Source organism: Acomys russatus, chromosome 32 (assembly GCF_903995435.1).
Source record: "Acomys russatus chromosome 32, mAcoRus1.1, whole genome shotgun sequence".
NCBI classification, from domain to species: Eukaryota; Metazoa; Chordata; class Mammalia; order Rodentia; family Muridae; genus Acomys; species Acomys russatus.
This window is the reverse complement of record NC_067168.1, coordinates 41,571,285-41,590,918: the sequence shown is the minus strand read 5'-3', so window position 1 is coordinate 41,590,918 and position 19,634 is coordinate 41,571,285. Positions and strand designations below refer to the sequence as shown.

General features: G+C 47.6%; 1 protein-coding gene across 2 annotated transcripts in view; it reads left to right on the top strand.

The window, feature by feature from the left end:
* The window catches only part of Tgfbr2 (transforming growth factor beta receptor 2), an 85,928-nt gene that overhangs the window by 33,342 nt on the left and 32,952 nt on the right, over positions 1-19,634 (top strand). For both annotated transcript variants that reach the window (XM_051140774.1, XM_051140773.1), the window contains 2 exons: positions 10,979-11,147; positions 13,451-13,641. In XM_051140774.1, the coding sequence (XP_050996731.1) occupies positions 10,979-11,147; positions 13,451-13,641 (360 nt within the window). The remainder of the gene's footprint in view (positions 1-10,978; positions 11,148-13,450; positions 13,642-19,634) is intronic.

The following is a 19,634-nucleotide window of genomic DNA, read 5'->3' as shown; positions in this document are numbered from 1 at the left end:
AGGGCCCAACGCACTGTGGCTGGCAGCATCCCTAGGCAGGTGGTCCCGGCCAGTGGGTAACTGGATAAGCAGGTGCCTGCATAAAACATCATGCCGCCATCCTCCATGGATCCTCGTGTGAGTGAGTTCCCTGCCTGGAGATGGTGCTGCATGGGATAGCAAGCAGGCCTACCTTCACATGCCTTCCTGGAGTTCTATTCCTACTTCCCTCCATGATGGACAGTAGCCTGGATGCGTAGGATAAAGTAAACCCTTTTCTACCCAAGTTGCTTTTGATCAGGGTTTTATCACAGCTTCCTGAAGGAAACAGAGCAACCCTCGAGTGTCTGACTTCAGTGTGCCTGGGCTTCGACCATTGTGACACTCTTACCATAAATGTCCTCTGAAGTAAGTGAGATGGTGACAAAAGACCAATCTCTTTTCTAAGAAAACCACTGTCAGGCTTGGGATATAGTCTAGTAGATAAAGAGTGCAGTGGGCAAGCAGGAGGACATGAGTTCAACTCCCCAGCAGCTATGTAACAAGCTAGACTCCTAAGAGTCATTTTAAAATTTTTTTTGTCATTTTGATTTTTAATGTGTGTGTGTGCGTGTGTGTGTGCGCACGTGCGCATCTGTCCAAAGGTCAGCATCGAATGCTGTACCTCAAGAAACATCCACCTTAAGAATTGTTTTAAATGCTTAGTCTTCTCCCCCCCCCCCTGTTATGGTCTTCAGATTTGGGAACATGTAACATCGAAGCGGGGAGAGAGAGACAGACAGACAGACAGACAGAGACAGAGAAGACAGACAGACAGACAGACAGACAGAGACAGACAGAGACAGAGAGAGACAGAGACAGACACAGACAGAGAGACAGAGACAGAGAGAGAGGGAGGGAGGGAGGGACAGAGAGGCAGATTCTCCTGGAGTGCCTAGAAAAGTCTTAATCCCTCCATTTCCGGTTGGCAAAGGGACTGCACTGGGGAGGTAGGTTTTGGGGTTGCTTGCTTGCCTAGTGAGGAAGGAGGGAAGTAAAACTCATTTAGCTATTTGATGTTTGGGACTTTAAAAAGTGATTAGCTTTCCATTCGCCCAGTTTGTTTAATTCCGTAAATGGATTTGTAAAAATGTCCTTGTGAAATATATTTTTAAAACTCTTCAGGGATAGCCAGGTTTTCCCCTGGAGAACCTATTGGATTAATCTTTAAGAAATACAGATAATAACTCCTTAATCCCTTAATTTACTTGCTTGGTGAATATAAGTTTGTGTCTGTGTGCTTTTCTTGGAAGAGCTGTAGTGACCATTTAACTCACGAGCAATTAATGAAGGTGCTTGAAACCTTCCCAGCCAAATTCTCTGAGTAGAACGAGATCCATACGTCTGGGTGCACACACACAGACAACCGCCCTGCTACCCCAGGCCGTTCATTCTAGCCTGTATCGCAGTGAGTTTTAGCTGGAGCCACAGGAAGGCAGTCTGCAGGTAGCTCATTTATCAGCTTTTGTCTTGGACATTTTAACCAGGCCATTGAACTTATACAAATCTTTTTACAGAAGAACAGTAGATTGTGCTATTTAGATGGACAAGATCTGGGTTTCACACTCTTGGCTTCTACGCTTCTGTTGGGACTTTTTCCTTTTCCCTTCTGGTCTTCTTGCCTTTTGTAACTGATTTTTCCCAACATCAAGCCTCTGAGATGAGTAGAGGACAATCGTAAAGCACCAATGTGGCCTCCAGGCGAGAGACTCGGCCAGCTGGGCTAACGATGCCCAGGGATCCAGTTAGACAAGACGCTCCAAAGGAAACCGCCTTTACCTCTGGGTGACGTTGCTGGATCTCCCCACTGGCCAAACTTCCCAGAAGTTTGAGGATACCCAACAAGGGAGCATAGTCTAGTGAAGAGCAGCCTCCTGCAGCAGAGAGGCGGAGAGCGCATCCCTAGGGCGGGAAGGCTGGAGTGCCACTAACAGAGCTGTCTCTTGTTCTGGACCATTCTGTCCCATGGTTAGTGTGGGCCTTGGACCTGCTGCTGGCACAGTAAGGCTGGCTGTTGAGGGGAATGCCTAGCTACAAGTGAAAGTATGAGGTGAGAGGCCAAATCGTTTGCATTTGCTCTTTTCATAGATACTGTAAACGCTCTGGGGGAACACAGGCTCACACCTGCTCTGAGAGAGTGCTTGTGCCCCACACCTTTTTCTTCTTCTTTATTCTCTTTCTTTCTTTCATTTTCATCCCTCTTTCTCTTCTCTCCCTCTCTTCTGTTCCCTTCCCTCTGATCCCCTCTCTCTTTCCTTTTGAAGTAGTAGGGTATCACTCTGTAATCTAGGCTAGCCTGGAACTTACTATGTAGCTCAGGCTATTTCCAAATTCATGGCATCCCTCCTGCCTCAACCTCTCAAGTATTGGGATTACAAGTGTGAGCCTACCATGCCAGCCTTGGAGGATCTTTGCCAGAACAAGGCAAGGGAGGCCAGGGCCCACTGTAGCCTGCATTTCTCCCCATAGTCCAGGGCCTCTGCCTGTAAGTCCTTCCTCTCCGATGACAATGGGCATTTCTAATGACCCTTGATTCTTGCACTATTTGTTGAGATTATTTTATCTACAAAGCAGGAAACATAAAGGCATTTCAAACATATTTCAGAGCATTAACTCTGTCATCTTTGCATGTGTATACATGTTTGTATGTATATGTTGGTGGCAGAGAATAGGCCCAGGTTGCATTCTGAGAGAACACCCCTTCCCCCTTTTAAAACAAGGTCTCTCACAGGCCTGGACATCCACCAAGCAGCTGTGTTGCCTGCCGGCAAGTGCCAGACATCCTCCTGTCTCTGTCACCCAGCGCTGGGACACCAAGTATGTGCCACTAGGCTTTGCCCTTTTACGTGGGGTGTGGGCTTGAACTCGGGTTCTTATGCCTTGCAAAACGAACACTTCACTGAAAGGACATCCCTATCCCCCCAGCCCCTTTAGTAAAGTACTATAATCATACAGCAATTGCACAAGAAGGCGAATGAATTCCTTCCGGCCACTGTTACCTTCCTGTAGCCCTCAGCGCCTCCCAGTAAGCTAAGTAGTAGCTGTCTAGTACCAATGCTCAGGGACCACATGACATTGCCACCTGAAGACATATGCTCAGCTTTTCTGTGTCAAAGCACTTTAATCACACGGGGAAGTGGATTCAGAACTTTTCTTTTTTTTTTTACCTAAAACTCAATCAGAAAGTATTTTTGCATTTGTTGGATGGGCTGCAGTAATTGTCTACCATATCGAATAGGAGTGGAAACTTTTACTTGCTTCTTTGTTCTGTGAGGGAGACCACGGGACAGGCCAGTGGACTGGTCCCACCTGATCTCCCAAGCCGTGGGTGTTAGCTGCCGGCATGGCAAACCACATTGCTGTCTGCCAGATGGTGGCCGGGGTGTCTGACTCTGAAATGCCAGCTGCAATTAAAACCCATTCAGAGAGCAAGTCTTTCAGTGTGGGCGCAGATGGCGAGCCAGCCTCTGGGCCTGCGATCACTTACGAGGCCAAGTTCAAGAGAATAGCAGATGGGAAAGACTGTTAGAGGAATCATGCCTGTGAAATGCGAGGAAGTCAGTCTTCCATTTGGCTGGCTCTAAAAGCCACAGAGAAAGGAGAAAAACGCCCGTCTCCACACCGGGTGCCGTGAACCTCCACCCCAGACAAGAGTAAAGTCAGACTTGCTAGGTGGATGGATGCGTTGGGCATATGCAACTAGATGCTTTATGCGTGTGTGTGTGTGTGTGTGTGTGTGTCTGTGTGTCTGTGTGTGTGGTGTGTGTGTCTCTGTGTGTGTATGTGTGTGTGTGTGTGTGTGTTTCTGTGTATGTATAAACCAGAAGGCAACCTTAGGTGTCATTCCTCAGGTGACAAACATTCACTTTTTTTTTTTTTTAATTATTATATATTTGAGGCAGGGTTTCGATCTTGCTAATAAATAAGCTAGCCTGACTAGCCAGCAGACTGCAGGCATATGCCTGCCTCCACCTCCCATTGTACCGCCATGTGCAGCTTCTTTCTTCCTGTTTAAATCATGAGGGTTTGGGGATTAAGTTCAGGTTTGAGCTGTATAGTCTCCCCGTCCCGCATTCAGCTTTTCAATGAAACCTTAGCCTTGGCACCGCCATGAAAGTATTTCGCGTGCATGATTGGCAGCTATTGTCAATGGGTTTTAACTGAAGGAGGTTGCCATCCGTCATGTGAGTCGGTGGGGTTTCCTGGGGGGAAGACTCTTGCCCAAAAACTTCAGCCTGAGTTCCTGACTGGTTTCCACACTTCAATCAGACGCACCAGCCCCCACACCCCTGGGAGCCAGTACACTCCCTACACCTGCAGACCCAATATTTCCCCCAAGGGCTTCGTGTGCATATTACTGTTTGACAAGCACAGCTTCCAGGCATAGTGAGCCCTATTCACTGCCTGCTGCTGGGCTTTTTTTTTTTTTTTTTTTTTTTTTTTTGAGATGCTTCACCTTGAACTGCCTCAGTGGCTATGGTACTATTAAATATTCAGCACTGAGCCAGACATCCAGACATTGCGGATGTCTGCGGAGTAAATGAGCTACCAGGTCCTCCCCAAACCTGGCCCATAATAGAGGAGGGGGAGGCATGGATTCAGAGTTATATGAAGGAATAGGATTGGGGAAACAACTTGTTGGATATAAATTCTCCTTGTATAATCCTGAAGACCCTACCTGGGTCCCTGAGCCCTGTGTGAAGCTGGAAGGAAGAAGCAATTGTCCAAGGCTGTCCTGTGTCCATGTCCTGTGTGCTGTGCCCTCACCACACACACACACAACACATACACGCACACACACACACACACATTGATAATAAATAATAAGGACAAAGTTCAAAGTCACAAGAACAGGCTTCTGGCAGGGATTTAAGCATTCCTGCTGAAATTCCCAATTTCCCCTAAACTTCCAGCCCCTGGTAGATCCATTCCAAAGATGTGGACCAGGAAGTACTAACCCCAGCTAGAGAATCTGAGCCCTTCTCAGGCCGCTCACCACAGACATGCAGACAACAGGATACTTTGAGATTAATCCTCCTTCGCAGGCAGAACTGAGAGCCCCCCCCTGCCCCCGGGCAGTGAATTTGGGGGAAATGGGAGGTAAAGATGGAGTAACCTGGGGTGAAGGTTCTGCAATTACTCAAGGGCTTGTGGGAGAGAAGTGAAATATGTTGGGCCTCGTGAGTCTGTCACATGCTGTGACAGCTGTCCCTGTTCACAGGCCAGCATGAGACTTTCTAGGTGAAAGAGCCTCTTCCTGGGACTTCTTGTTAGGGAACATTTTGAATAATTAACTTGCCTGCTAAGGGTAGACAATTCCCTAAGGATGGCCAGCTGCTAACAGAGAATCGGTAGCAATTAAAATGTGCTGCCTTAATATTAAACGCTTTAACTAAACACACGGAGAGTAATTCAGCTACCAGATTGGAAAGTGTTTTGAATTTTGGTTAGAGGTTATTGCAAAGTTAGTTAAATTGTCTTGGTAATGTGTTGGGTTGTTGTTGTTGTTGTTTTAGTGTGTGTACATAGGGGGCACCTGGGCATATGTGTGCGCTCACACAGACACACACATAGGTCTCTTTCACTTTATTTTTGAAGTGAGGTCTCTCATTTGTCTAGAGCTCACTAAGTAGGCTAGGCTGGCTGGTGAGTGAGCTCCAAGGAGCCCCCTGTCACTGCCTCGAGGCAATAGAAGGGCAGCAGTATGCTGTCATGCATGGTCATTGTTGTGTGTTCTGTGTTCTTACATGGGGTCTAGGGACTGAAGTCAGGACCTCCGGCTTGCAAGGCAAGCAACATACTGACTGAGCTCTCTTTTCAGGCCAGGTGAGGTTTCTTGGGTGTGTCTATAATTATATCTTTGTCCCTAGCTGTTTATGTAGATGTGTTTCCTTGCAATGCTATCCCTTTGGCCTCAGAAGCATCACAGATTAACATAAGGAATCACTGCTTGGTGCTTTAAGGGCATGGCTGGCAGTTTCTTCCTATGGACCGGGATGAGCATTTGCGGTGCAGCTGCCCCCTCTGCCCATCCTTGTGAGCTCACTTGGTCTACAGGGTTTCTCGAGGACACAGAGGGAGGCTTGAGGTCCTTCACCTGTTGCCTACAGGCTGCCAGGGCATCTGTGAACCTCTTGAAACCAAGAGCTGAACAAAAGCTGGTGTCTCTCTGCTCCCTATCCCCGAGTGAGCTCAGGAAGCCTTTATTGGAACAGCATGAGGCCAACACAGATGACCAATAGTGTTGTCGTCTCAAAGTATTGAAAGCATCTGTCTTGCTATACAGTTTCACAAAGGGCCAGAGGGCTGCTGCCACACCGAAGGAAGAGAATATTGGCCTAAAGAAAACACGGATGCTTTAGAGGCTTCTAGGAGCCGATGGAGTTGCTCATGGGTCGTGTCCTCTTGCCAGGGGTTACTGAGTAGGGGTGAACTGTAGAAAACTTGTAAGGTTTACAAAAGGAAAACCAAGGAGGTAGGGAAGAAGAGGGAGGAAAGAAAACATCCTGGCTGAACTTGAACAATGGTATCTTTTGCTTTGCTGTAATGGCGGGAGAAAAAAATAAAATAAAAACAAAATTTAAAAAGCAAAGTGTGTCCCCAGCTGACACTGAGCAAGCATACACTCGCCTTACGTGCTACTCGCTGCTCCCAAATGTGAAGTGTGTACGCTGTTTACCATTCCACCAGAATTCAATGGAAAGACTTTCTCTTGGGCCTACTTGGAAGGCAGCATCTCTACATGTCTAGGCCCTGGTCAGCTCAGACCACTGCAGGCAGCATCAAGAGCTGGGTGAGCTGCTGTCCTGGTTCCCCTTCCCTTCCTCTCCAGTCCCCCCCACTTCCTGTTTTACCCTCCCCTTCCCATTTTCCTTCTCTCTCTCCCTCCCGTCCTTGTTTCTCCCTTCATGTATATGTGTGTGTGTGTGTGTGTGTGTGTGTGTGTGTATACATATATATATACATACAACATACATACACATATATGTGTGTGTGTGTAAATTTTTTTATGGATCCTTCTGTTTCTTCCATCAGGCATGTACTCCAGGCATCACCTAGACACTAAGGCTTGTCAACACATCTGTTTGGTGGCTGTTGTAGTGGCTACTGTCATCAACTGCATCATCAGCTTTTGTTACTGCTGTCTTGTCACTCTCGACTTGTGTCACTTCTCTTCAGTTCTGAGCTTTCGCTAGACAAGAACAGGCCAGCCTGGGAAAGGAGATGTGCAGGAGCTAAGGCTACCTTTGCAGGCTTTCCCTCCCAAGGGACCTCTTCCCCGCATTACTGGGGAACTTCCTGTCAGCACCACAAAAATTCCGTAAGTGTAGGGTTTGTTTTTGGTTTGGTGTTGAGGCAGGGTCTCATGCAGCCCATGCTGGCCTTGATCTCCCTGTGTAACAGAGGATAATCTTCCTGCCTCTACCTATGGGATGCTGGGATAATATGCATGCACCGATTTAATGAGTTTTTGTGGTGTGGGGTGGGGGTGGGGTAGAATTTGAGCATGCTGGCAACTGAGTCAAATACCCAGCCCCTTGCGGTGCTTTGGCTGCACAGCTTCTCTCACACTTGATTCTCCCTCAGGAATCCTAGTCTCCACTGTACACCAGAATCACCCATGTAGCTTCAAAAATCCAGAGGCCTGGGGCTGGAGAGATGGCTCAGTGGTTAAGAAAGCCTAGTTTTCTTGCAGAGACTGGAGTTCCCAGAACTCATACCTGGAATCTCACAACCACCTGTAACTCCATCTCCAGGGAGACTCCAACCCCCTCTTCTGACTCCCAAACACACAACCCCCCCCCCCCCGCCCCGTGTGAACATAGAGACCTCTCTATTGCTGTGACTATGGTGTATGGCGACTTATAAAAGAAAGTGTTTAATCTGGCTCATGGCTTTATAGGATCGGAGACCATAATGCCGAACAAAGACATGGTGGCAGGGAAAGCTGAGAGCTCACATCTTGAGTCATAAGTAGGAGGCAGAGAAAGCCACACTGCGGATGATGCTAGGTTTTTTAGACCTCAAACTTCAGCATACCCAGTTAGCTCCTCCAAGACCAGACTGAAACTCCTAATCCTTCCCAAAGAGTTTCACCAACTTGGGACCAAGTGTTCAAAGATATGAGCCTATGGGCCATTCTTGTTCAACCGACCACAGTTACATGCAAAGAAAATAAAAACTGAAGGGGAGGAGGAAGAGAAGGAGGAGGAGAAGGAAGAGGAGGAGAAGGAAGAGGAGCCCAAGGTCCAGGCCACCTGCAGAACCATGTAGTCAGGCCATCTGAAATCCACCAGCTGCTCAAGTGTTGATACTGTCTTGTCCACGGTGGTAAAAGCTGGTAACCACCCATCTAGGTTAAGATCTTAAAATTCCAGAAGGCTAAGTCCATCTCCCCAAAATTTGATTATCTATTGAGAAGACCATCGTAGCCTCCTGGCCAGCAAACAGTGTCTGTTCAGAACACACCCAATACTAAGAAAAAAAAACCTGTCTGTAGAAAATACAGTTTCATATTTCTTTATTTTATTATCTTATAGGAAAATCTAAGGGATCGAGTGAATTGTTTCTCAAATGGATCCAAACATAAAGGTTGAAAAAAAAAGTATACCCATTGTTGTGTTGGTACCAAATTTAAACAAGGTTCAGAGCTCATCGCTGCCTATATTTTTAGCTAAGCAGAAAACAGCCTGGAAGACGTTTGGGGATTTCAAAATAGTTTCTTACCTAAAAATATACTTCCTGAAATGAGCTAGAAGCCTGAAAGGGATGAATGGGCTTGATTTTTTTTTTTTTCTTCTCCTCCTATGTTTACTGTCACCACAAGAAAGCAGACCTTAAATATATAAGCTTGTATTTTTAGAGACCCAGGAAGCAGGTGTTGTGCCCAACTAACAAAGAAGGTCATGGGCTGAACTGTTGAGGGCAGAAATCTAAAGGTCACATGAGGGGGAGCGACTGTGGGAGGACTGAAGCTGGTACCCTCTGGGCAGGAACAAGCTAACACAAGGAGCATACATGGGGCCCTTCTCAGCCCTCTCACAGGGCATCTCTAGGAGATGTCCCCCTTAGTTGCCTCAGGGCCAGCATCTGTCCCTTAGCCACACAAAGCCCAAGTGTCTAAACAGCAGAGAAAAATGAGTTAATTCTCTGTTGGCTTGAGTACACAACAGCTTAGTCTTACTCCATCAACTGCCAACCATCTCTAATGTACTCCGATCCTCTCTGCTTGCTAACTACATACAGTGTGACTGGCTACTTCCCACCCCAGCTGCCATGCCTTCCTCACCATGGTGGACTGTGCCCTCACACTGTGAACCAAGATAAACCTGACCTTCCTTATGTTGTTCCTTGCCAGATATTGGGTCACAGCAGTGAGAAAAGGAACTAATACAGATGCCTTCTCTATGCTGGTGCTCTTTGACACACTGGACACACAGGTAGCCTGAGGCTCTTGGAACTTTCATGTCAGTGGGTAGGTTATATGGAAGTGTGTGACCCACATAGCTTGGCCAACAGGAAACCAGAATCCTTCGGTAGTTTCAAGCCGCTCACTTTAGGATGAAGAATGTCATTTAATCAGAGACCAAAAAGCGTGACAAGGGTGGTAGAAACAGACACTAAGGATTAAACTGACATGTTCCTAGAGAGGCTGCCATACCCTCCAATGTGAGGACTAAGGGGTGAGGAGCTGGGGTGACTGCAAGGTGGGGTGAAGGTGGTCAGAGAGGAGGGAGACCACTGTTGGGACCTTGAGGTGGAGTCACATTTCCATGTAGAGCCAGTAGAGAAGGGAAAGAAGGCAGTGCTGGGACACAAGATGGTGTGGGCCAAGTGTGGGAGTGCGAATCTGGCCGGAAACATAAGCCTCGCCATCTTGTTCCTAGCCTAAACCTGAGAGAACTGCCAAGGTCTTTGCACAGGAGGTGGTTTGACCACTGCCTTCTTCCCCTCCTCTGCCACTTCTAGGTGGAAAATGATTGCACTTTAAGGACCTGCTGTCAGCCTGCCACCTCTCTGACCACATCCCTCCACCCTGCAGTCACCCCAGTTCCTTCACCCCTTAGTCCTCACATCGGAGGGTATGGCAGCCTCCCAGGAACACGTCAGTTCAACCCTTCATGTCTGTTTCCATCACTCTTGGCTTTCACTTTGGTGGTGCCCTCTCTGCCCACTTGGGTGATGACTCTTTTCTGGTAACTCCATTTTATGTGCCCACCTCTAACTTGTTCCCCTTGCTCTGGCCTGATTTTATTGATTGGTTGGTTGGTTGATTGGTTTGCTTGCTTATTTATTTTAGACAGGGTCTCATGTGGCCTGGACTGGCTTCAAAGTCACTATATAGCAGAGGATAACCTCGAACTCTTGACCCTCCGTCCTCTACCTCCTGAGGGCTTGGTGCACCACCATGCCCAGTTTACACAATGCTGACAATGGGACTCCCAGGTTCATGGTGGATAGGCAGGTACTCTAGGAATTGAGCTGCATATCCAGCCCCAGTAAACCAAGTTTCTTCAAGAGAACTTGGAACATCCAGGGCAGTGGGCCAGTCTGTTTGTCGATTGATAGGGTTGGGGGGTGTGTGTATGTGTGTGTATGTGTGTGTGTGTGTGTGTGTGTGTGTGTGTGTGTGTATGTGTGTGTAAAACATGCTTGTGTCCATCATTGACAAAGCCCAGAAGCTACTCTGCATCTCCATCACCACCACCATGCAATGGGCATCACCCCTTACATGCACCTGAGAATTCTACTTGATGAGATGGAGTCTTTTAAATTAGCGTTCTCCATGCTCTTTCCTTTATTTATTTATTATGGAGGATACACACATGCCATGTCTTTTATTCGGAAGTCAGAGGGCACATTTCAGGAGTTGCTTCTCTCTTTATAGTATGGGATCCTGGGATCAAACCCAGGCCGTGTGATAGTGGGATAACCTTTCGCTCTTTCTCTCTTCTCTCAGTTAACAGCGATGTGATGACCAATGACAACAGTGGTGCAGTCAAGCTTCCACAGCTGTGTAAGTTTTGTGATGTGAGATCGTCCACTTGTGACAACCAGAAGTCCTGCATGAGCAACTGCAGCATCACATCCATCTGTGAGAAGCCACATGAAGTCTGCGTGGCCGTGTGGTAAGTCTGCGTGGCCGTGTGGTAAGTCTGCGTGGCCGTGTGGTAAGTCTGTGTGGCCATGTGGTAAGTCTGCGTGGCCGTGTGGTAAGTCTGCGTGGCCGTGTGGTAAGTCTGCGTGGCCGTGTGGTAAGACTGTGTGGCCGTATGGTAAGTCTGTGTGGCCATGTGGTAAGTCTGTGTGGCCGTGTGGTAAGTCTGCGTGGCCGTGTGGTAAGACTGTGTGGCCGTATGGTAAGTCTGTGTGGCCATGTGGTAAGTCTGCGTGGCCATGTGGTAAGTCTGCGTGGCCGTGTGGTAAGACTGTGTGGCCGTATGGTAAGTCTGTGTGGCCATGTGGTAAGTCTGTGTGGCCGTGTGGTAAGTCTGCGTGGCCGTGTGGTAAGTCTGCGTGGCCGTGTGATAAGTCTGCGTGGCCGTGTGGTAAGTCTGCGTGGCCGTGTGGTAAGTCTGCGTGGCCGTGTGGTAAGTCTGCGTGGCCATGTGGTAAGTCTGTGTGGCTGTGTGGTAAGTTTGTGTGGCTGTGTGGTAAGTTTGTGTGGCTGTGTGGTAAGAGGGCCTTTGCAGAAAGGGGGTCTTGCTTTTCCTATCACCTTACACAGTGCTGTGACAAACCTCCTGGCCAAAGCAACTTCAGGTTGAAGGTTTGTTCTGGGTTACAGATCTAAGGGAATGCAGCTCCTCATGTAGGAAGACGGCGGACAGTCACATGGTATCAGCATTTAGGGAGCAGAGAACTAACCTGGAGCTCAAGCATTCATACACCTAAGCCTATTGGGCACATTTCACATTCAAATCAGAGCACTTTGTTTTCCATCTTTGTAAGTCATGTGTGCTCGTGGCAAGAGTCACTGCGTATATCCCCTCAAATACAGATACTGATATTCCTGGCCTTTCTCTGTCAATTATTAAATCTAATTGCCAGAACACCTCCTATCATGGTTTGGATGTGAAATGCCCCCACCCCTCACCCCCACCACAGGCTCATGTCACCCCCAGGTGGTTTAGTTCATTTCTCAGCACCCACATGGAGGCTCTTCGCCTCCAGGCACTCCAGTTAGTTCTAAGGGATGTGACGCCCTCTTCTGACCTCCTCTAGCACTAAGTATGCATGTGGTGCACATATAGGCACTCACAGGTACACATAAAATTAAAATAAATGAATTTGTACTTGAGCAAATATGATGTACACTTGGGCATTTCCCAAACTATATGCCATGCTGTTTATCCTTTGATCTCTAGGCCAAATTAGTCTCCAGACATTTGGATCGAAGAGAGAAAATCCATTTTGTACAGCATAAACTATTCGTATTTTTCTGTTCTGGAAAGGAAGAACACCCTGCCCCTCTCTCTGCTCCCTTAATTACCTGTTTTCTCCCCTGACCCTTTCTCAGATTCAGGAGCTTGCATTTCTTTATTTAGGCTCTTCCTTCCCATTTTGTTTTTGGAACCAACTATTGGCATGAAATGTACCCCAAACCCCTATCCCATACACATAAAGAGTGACTTGTGTCCGCCACCCAGGAAAAGCCGATCATGGGCCTTAGGAGTGCTGTGGTCAGTAAAGTGCTTTCTGTACAAGTGTGAGGACCTGAGTTTGCTCCCTAGAGGCAGTTGGGTGTGGTGACCTGTACTTGCCATCCCAGCACTCTGGAAACAGAGACAAGAGGAAGCCTGCAGCTTGCTGGCTGGCCAGCCTAGCAGAGTTGGCAAGCTCCGGGCCAGTGAGAGACCCTGTCTCAGTAATCAAGGGGGGCATCTCCAGAAGAACAGCACTGGTGGTTGACCTCTGGCCTCCACATGCATATGTGCGCAGGTACACATATATGCGCGCACACACATGTATACCAAAGATAGAAAGAGAAAGATATACCACCGTGTCCCTGGGGGACCTCTCTAAGAACTCTCTGGTTGGACAAGATACCAACTCTGCCCCATGAGCTAGAGGCACGGTGTGAGCCTGTAGTGCCCCAGGAGTGGGAGATTTAAAATGACTGGGTCCCTGGGACTTCTCTTTTCCACACCTTCCCCTCTATAAGGACCTGAGTCATGATGCTTGAAGGTTCAGGTAGAGACCCCCCCCCCCCCCAGGGAGAGCTGTCTTAGTTATAATCGTAAACAGCAAAGTCAGTGCAGGAGAGTATGCGATGGCTTAGGAGTGCTTGAGAACAGGAAGTGACTGCTGTTAGCGGAAGCTATTTCCTGAGCAATGTACAGACGGGATTATTCTATCCAGAGACTGGTTATTCATCCCCCGCCCACTTTCTGTCTCCCTCTCTTGTCCTCAACGAACCTCCGAACCCCAGGAGGAAGAATGATGAAAACATTACGCTGGAGACAGTTTGCCATGACCCCAAGCTCACCTACCACGGGTTTACCCTGGAGGACGCCACGTCTCCCAAGTGTATCATGAAGGAAAAGAAAAGGGCAGGCGAGACTTTCTTCATGTGCGCCTGTAACATGGAAGAGTGCAATGACCACATCATCTTTTCAGAAGGTGAGCTGTCACCCCCCCCCCCCCCCCCCCCCCATTGCTGTCCTCCAGCGGAGCCACGTTGCTGTTGTGCGGGACACTGGAGCGTGCTCTGAGGACATGCTTCCAGAAGGACGGAGGTGCTCAGGAAGCAGTGGGGTCCAGGCTGCCCCTTCTCAGATTTCATTCCCCAGAGCCCGTTTTTTGTACCTTGCCTTGACAAGTTAAGTCTCTTTCCCCTAAAGCAATGGTTTCCCCACATTCGTTCTCAGGGCCATCGACAGCACCTGGACATTTGTTCAAACTGCAAATCATCAGTATTATTTGAAATTTATTTTCTCTGCGTGAGTGCATAGATATGTGGGTGTGTGCACAGTGTATGTGCATCTGTGTGCTCATGGGTGTGATGGCCAGAAGCCAACCTTGGATGTCGTTCCTCAGCAGCCATCCGCCTTGCTTTTGGAAGCAGGCTCTCTTATTGGGGCATGATTAGGCTGGGTTGGCTGGCCAGAGGTACTACTGCTCTATGTAAGATTGCAGGTAAATAATGAATGCAGACAAATATTTTCCTGAGATAATTAATTAATTAATTAATTAATTAATTAATTAATCTTGAGATAGTCACTATGCTGCTCAGGTTAAGTCTGTAATTCATTAAGTCCAACCCAGATTGGCCTCAAGTTTAGAATCCTCCTGCCTCAGTCTCCTGAATGCTGGGATTAGAGCCACACCTTGCTTTTGAGGCAGGGTCTCTTGATGGTCTAGAACTCACCGAGTAGGTTAGGCTGGACACTGAGCCCCAAGGAACCTTCTGTCTCTGCTTCCTTGATGCTAGAATTGCCCAGTTCCAGGTCTGTTATGGCATCTGCATTCTCCAGCTGAGTTCTGGTCAGGCCCTGCAAACAAAGCATCCAGATGCCTGGGTACCACACTGCGGGCATGCTGGAAAGCTTGCTTCATTTTAATCTGTGCCTCTTCCAGTCTCTCTTTTCTCCCTGCATACCTTCCCCAGTCAAAGGGAGCATGCTGAGTCTAGGATTTCTAATCAAAGCTAACCACGGCCTTTACACTGCCGGGTAATATTACAAATTAAGCACTTTGTTCTTGTTTTGACTCAGAATCACAGCAGGAAGCTGCTAAATAAGAGCAGAAGGGCTGAAAGTGACTTTCAGATCGGGGACTAGAGTAATCATGCTCTGAGTAGTCCCTCCTGTTTCTTTATTTCCACAGAAAGCTTGCTCAGGGCTGGCTGGCCACTCTGTGCTTATGGCTGGGTGCTGTGATGGCATCTGAGGGTTACTGTCAGGACAACAGAGTCCCCAGCAGCTGCCACAGAGGCTCTTTGTAAAATTCACCTATCCTAACTAGGTTTCCATTGCTGTGACAAAGACCATGACCAAAGGCAACTTGGGAAGAGAAGGGTTTATTTGGCTTACATTTCTCATCATTAATTCATCGGTTGAGAAAAGTCAGGGCAGGGACTCAAGGCAGGAACCTCAAGGCACGCACTGAAGCAGAAGCCGGCAGGAAATGCTCCTGATTGTCTTGTTCTCCTACTTCTTGTTCAGCCTACTTCTTTGAATGCACAGGACCACCAGGGTGGCATTCTCCATGGTGGGCTGGGCTCTGCACATCAACAGTTAATCGAGACATGCCCGCAGGCCAATCTAATGGAGGCACTTCCTCAGCGAAAGTCCCTCCTTCCCAGGTGCCTCTACCACATGTTAAATTGACAAACAAAAAACCAAGCTAACCACTACAACCTCTCTTGCTCCAAAGAAAGTAAGAGTGTTTATTCTGAGGCGAGTAGGAATGGGCATGGCCCGGGGAACACAGTCTTGGTTTAGCCTTGAGAACACGCACCACAGTGGAAGTGGTTAGACCAACCCTGTGTGGTTATAGAACAAAGGGCAATTAAAAATATTGAGATATTTAGCGAATATACCATGGGGGCAGCATGCAGCCGGCAGGCTGGAGATGGCCAAGCGGAGGAATCTCTCCAGATGGCTCCAGACTCTGCCTGACTCCGTTCTTAGCTTCCGAGCTTCTGGAAGCAAGAGCTCTGTCAGTCACTTAACTCATTCCAAAGGTTCCACCTGGTCCTCAAAGGATGTTAAGTCGGATCGTGTGGTTGGTGACAAGCAGCAATTAGAGGGGATAAAGTAGCCCAAGGTAATCTTCTGTCAGCACCCATAGCACTCTAGCCCAGCCTTATCAGTAAGCTCTGATTGATGAGTCGGTGGCCCTTCTGATCTGCAACAGGGGTGTAGCTTTTCTAGAAAATCCCAGCTAACACTCCTGCCTTGCCCATGCCTTCCTAATCCCAACCTTAACCCTGAGAGCCTCCAGCATTTGCGTCATCACAGGGTCTCGGGGACACTGAAATGTCAGCAGCACTTGTAGAGGGTGGGGGTGAGGGGTGGCACTGAAACCATGACTCAGCAGTTAAGAGTGCTCCCTTCATTTCCAGAGGACTGAGGTTCTGTTCCCAGCACCCAGGCCTGGTGGCTCACAACTATCTGTAGTTATAGCTCCAGGTGATCAGACACCTTCTGGCCTCTCAAGCACCTTCACACACACACATACACACACACACACACACACACACACACACACACACACACACACACACAGAGAGAGAGAGAGAGAGAGGAAGGTGGAACCAGAGAGGCCTTGATAACTATGTTCTCAAGCAAAACCTTTATTTGGTGCGGTTACATCATAGGCTAGTGAAAGGTGAATCTCATGTATAAATTCTTCAATTGTAAAGAAAATTTTTGCAGTAAACATATCTACAGACATGTCAAGATCTTCTAGAAAATGTATGTTTACGTGGCAATGTAATGCATGTGATTGTATGTATGTGTGCTGTGTGTGTATGCAGGGATAGCCACTGTGCGTCTAGGTGGAGGCCAAAGGCTAGTGTCTGATGTCTGACGTCTCCTTCTATCACTTCCCATCTTATTTTTGGGACAAGGTCCCTGATACTGAACTCAGGGATCATTGTTTTCAGCTAGGCTGGCTGGCCAGCCAGCAAGTTTGGGATGTCCTTTTATCCCTACACCTTACCCCCAGTGCCGAGTTATGGGTGTACACCACTACACCTAGCTTCTGTGTAGACCCAAACTCAGGTGCTCACACTTACACAGCAAGTGGTTATGCCCTCATCCCTCTCCCCAGCCATACCTTAAAATATTTTAACAGGATTGTATATATTTGTGGAGCAATGTGGTGCTTTGGATACAAGGTAGCATTTGGGGTACAGTAAAGCATTTCAATACAGGAGTAACCATCCTCAGTACACCTGCAGTGTCACTTGCCTCAAACATTTATCACTTCATTGCGTGGAAACATCCAAAGCCCTCTGTAGTAACTATTTTGAAATATTCAATTAATTTTTGTCAACATGGTGCATCTACTGTGCAGTAGAATATTAGGTATTATTCTTGCCACCCCGCCACACTCCTGTACCATTAACTGGTCTCTCGGCATACCCTCTCCAAGCTCCAGAGTCTGCTGTTCTGTTTCTACTGCCGAGAACTTAACTTTTTAGTTTCCAGGTAGAAGAGTGCACAGCATTTGTCTTTCACTGTCTGACTCATTTTACTTACCATACTTTTTAGCATCATCTAAACTACTGAAAATGGAAGTATTGCATTTTTAATAACTGAATAATGTTTCATCCTGTGTGTGTGTGTGTGTGTGTGTGTGTGTGTGTTGTGTAACTTTTCCTGATGAGAAGCAAAGGCTTCAACTACAGACCAAAGTATGATTCTACCAAAGTCAAACTTGACAAAGCTGTGAGTTTATCAGGCTTACTGGGTGAGGAGGAGCTCAGAGGATCAGGGGTGATCCCACATGCAACAGAAGCATAAACAAAAGATCTCTCCCCAGTATGCATGACAACTTCCCCAGGGATGCAAAGATGGATTTCCCCATCACTTTCTTACTTTATATATAGTATCTGTTTTAGTGCTTTCCAAGACTGAGACCCCATGCAGCTAGAGTGGAAGAAGGTATAGAAAGGAGTGGCAGTGATCTCATGTGAGGGTCCAATGAGGGAAGTCAGCAGGTTCAGTCTTGAGGACGGCTCAGGCGATCACAGCTTCTCTGTTGAGTATGAGGATGGCCATTATGCTCAGAGGGCAGCATTTCACAACATACAGATGCACACATTCACATTCTGCTCATTCATTCACCTCCATGCTGCTCTTCATGATGGCCGCCATGCTGCTCTTCATGATGGCCGCCATGCTGCTCTTCGTGATGGCCACCATGCTGCTCTTCGTGATGGCTGCCATGCTGCTCTTCGTGATGGCCGCCATGCTGCTCTTCATGATGGCCGCCATGCTGCTCTTCATGATGGCCGCCATGCTGCTCTTCCTGATGGCCACCATGCTGCTCTTCGTGATGGCCGCCATGCTGCTTTTCGTGATGGCCGCCATGCTGCTCTTCATGATGGCCACCATGCTGCTCTTCATGATGCCTATAGCAATTTACATTTCTACTAGCAGTGTAAGACAATTTCTCCTTCTCCAAGTTTTGCAAGTATTAGTTCTGTCTCTTTTTTACATTGCAGTTACATATTGGGGGGCACTGTGCAGCATGTGTGTGGAGCTCAGAGGACAGTTTTCAGGAGTAGGTTCTCTCCCCTTCTACTGTGTGAGCCCTGGATATCGAACTTGGGCTGGTGGGCTTGTCAGCAAGCACTGCTATAGGGCCTAGCACTTGCCTAATGTTTCTGTTTTTAATTGTAGCCATTCTGAGTGGGATGAGACAGCATTTTTCTGTGCTTTTGACTTGCATTTCCCCAATGAGTAATGATAATGAGCCATTTTCAGACCGAGCAAGCACAGCTCTTGCTTCCTTTTTTGCATTCATTTACCTGTGAGAATGTCCCCTTTACTTCCCAATAACAACAGGCCATCTAGGCAGTCTTCAGGATGCTTTGTACAAGCCCTCCTGTCTTGGGTCTGCAAGAGATATGCTCCTTAGCCTAGTGTCACTCTTTGGGGGATGATGCTGTGACACTGATGAGAGTTTGCCCAAGTTGTGTGGCTCTTCAGTGGGTTGTTATGTATTCTGTTGGGGCTTGGTATGCAGAAAGCAAGAAAATGAGCCACAAGGAAGTAAGCAGGTGGCGTCTACGTCTTCTGGATCCCAGTGACGATTTCTGATCATCCTACATTTGCTTTCCACATGGAGGGAAAACAGCTCATTTTGGAACCTTAGAGGCACTGTGGGCATGTAGGAAAGGGAATTAACAACGGAGGTAAATCCTAGACATCCAACAGACTGGGCCAAGGGCAAGTCTCTCTGTATAGGCAAGGCAGAACCATTCCTAAGACCCAGACTAAGGACTTGCAGGACACGATTATGAAAGTGAGGGCTTTGCCATGCTGGAGCCTCTGGTAGATATGTTCAGGTGGGCAGGCTGCTTTCAGGTGTGCCTCATTTTCTAGTAGTGACTCTTCTTTTGGAGACATGGTCTCCTTAGGTAGCCCTGGCTGGTTTGAAACTTACTATTTAGACGAAGCTGGTTTGAAGATTACAGAGATCTACCCGGGTCTGTTTTCAGAGTGCTGGAGTTAAAAGCATGGACCAACCACCATGCCTGGAAAAATAATCTTTTTTCCTTTTAATTTTATAACAAATTAGCCATTTGAGATTAGCCATATTGGCAAGTCCTGGGTTAAATTAAGGGACCATGCCTCATGCAGAAGGTGGATGAGTAATGGAGAATTATTTCGAACATTCACCTTGGGCCTTCCAATGCACATGTGCACATGTGTGCATGCACACAAACACACACACACACACACACACACACAACCACCCACCTTAGATACAATGCTCATACACATTGTCCCTCCTCCACATACAAAGAGGCATACACACATTCACACACATCTACACATACATGTGCACACACAAATAGAGACAAGAAGAATGAATGGTGAGCTTGATAGGATGCTGGGAGAATAAATAAGCCTGTGGATTTTGAGACTGTAGCACAG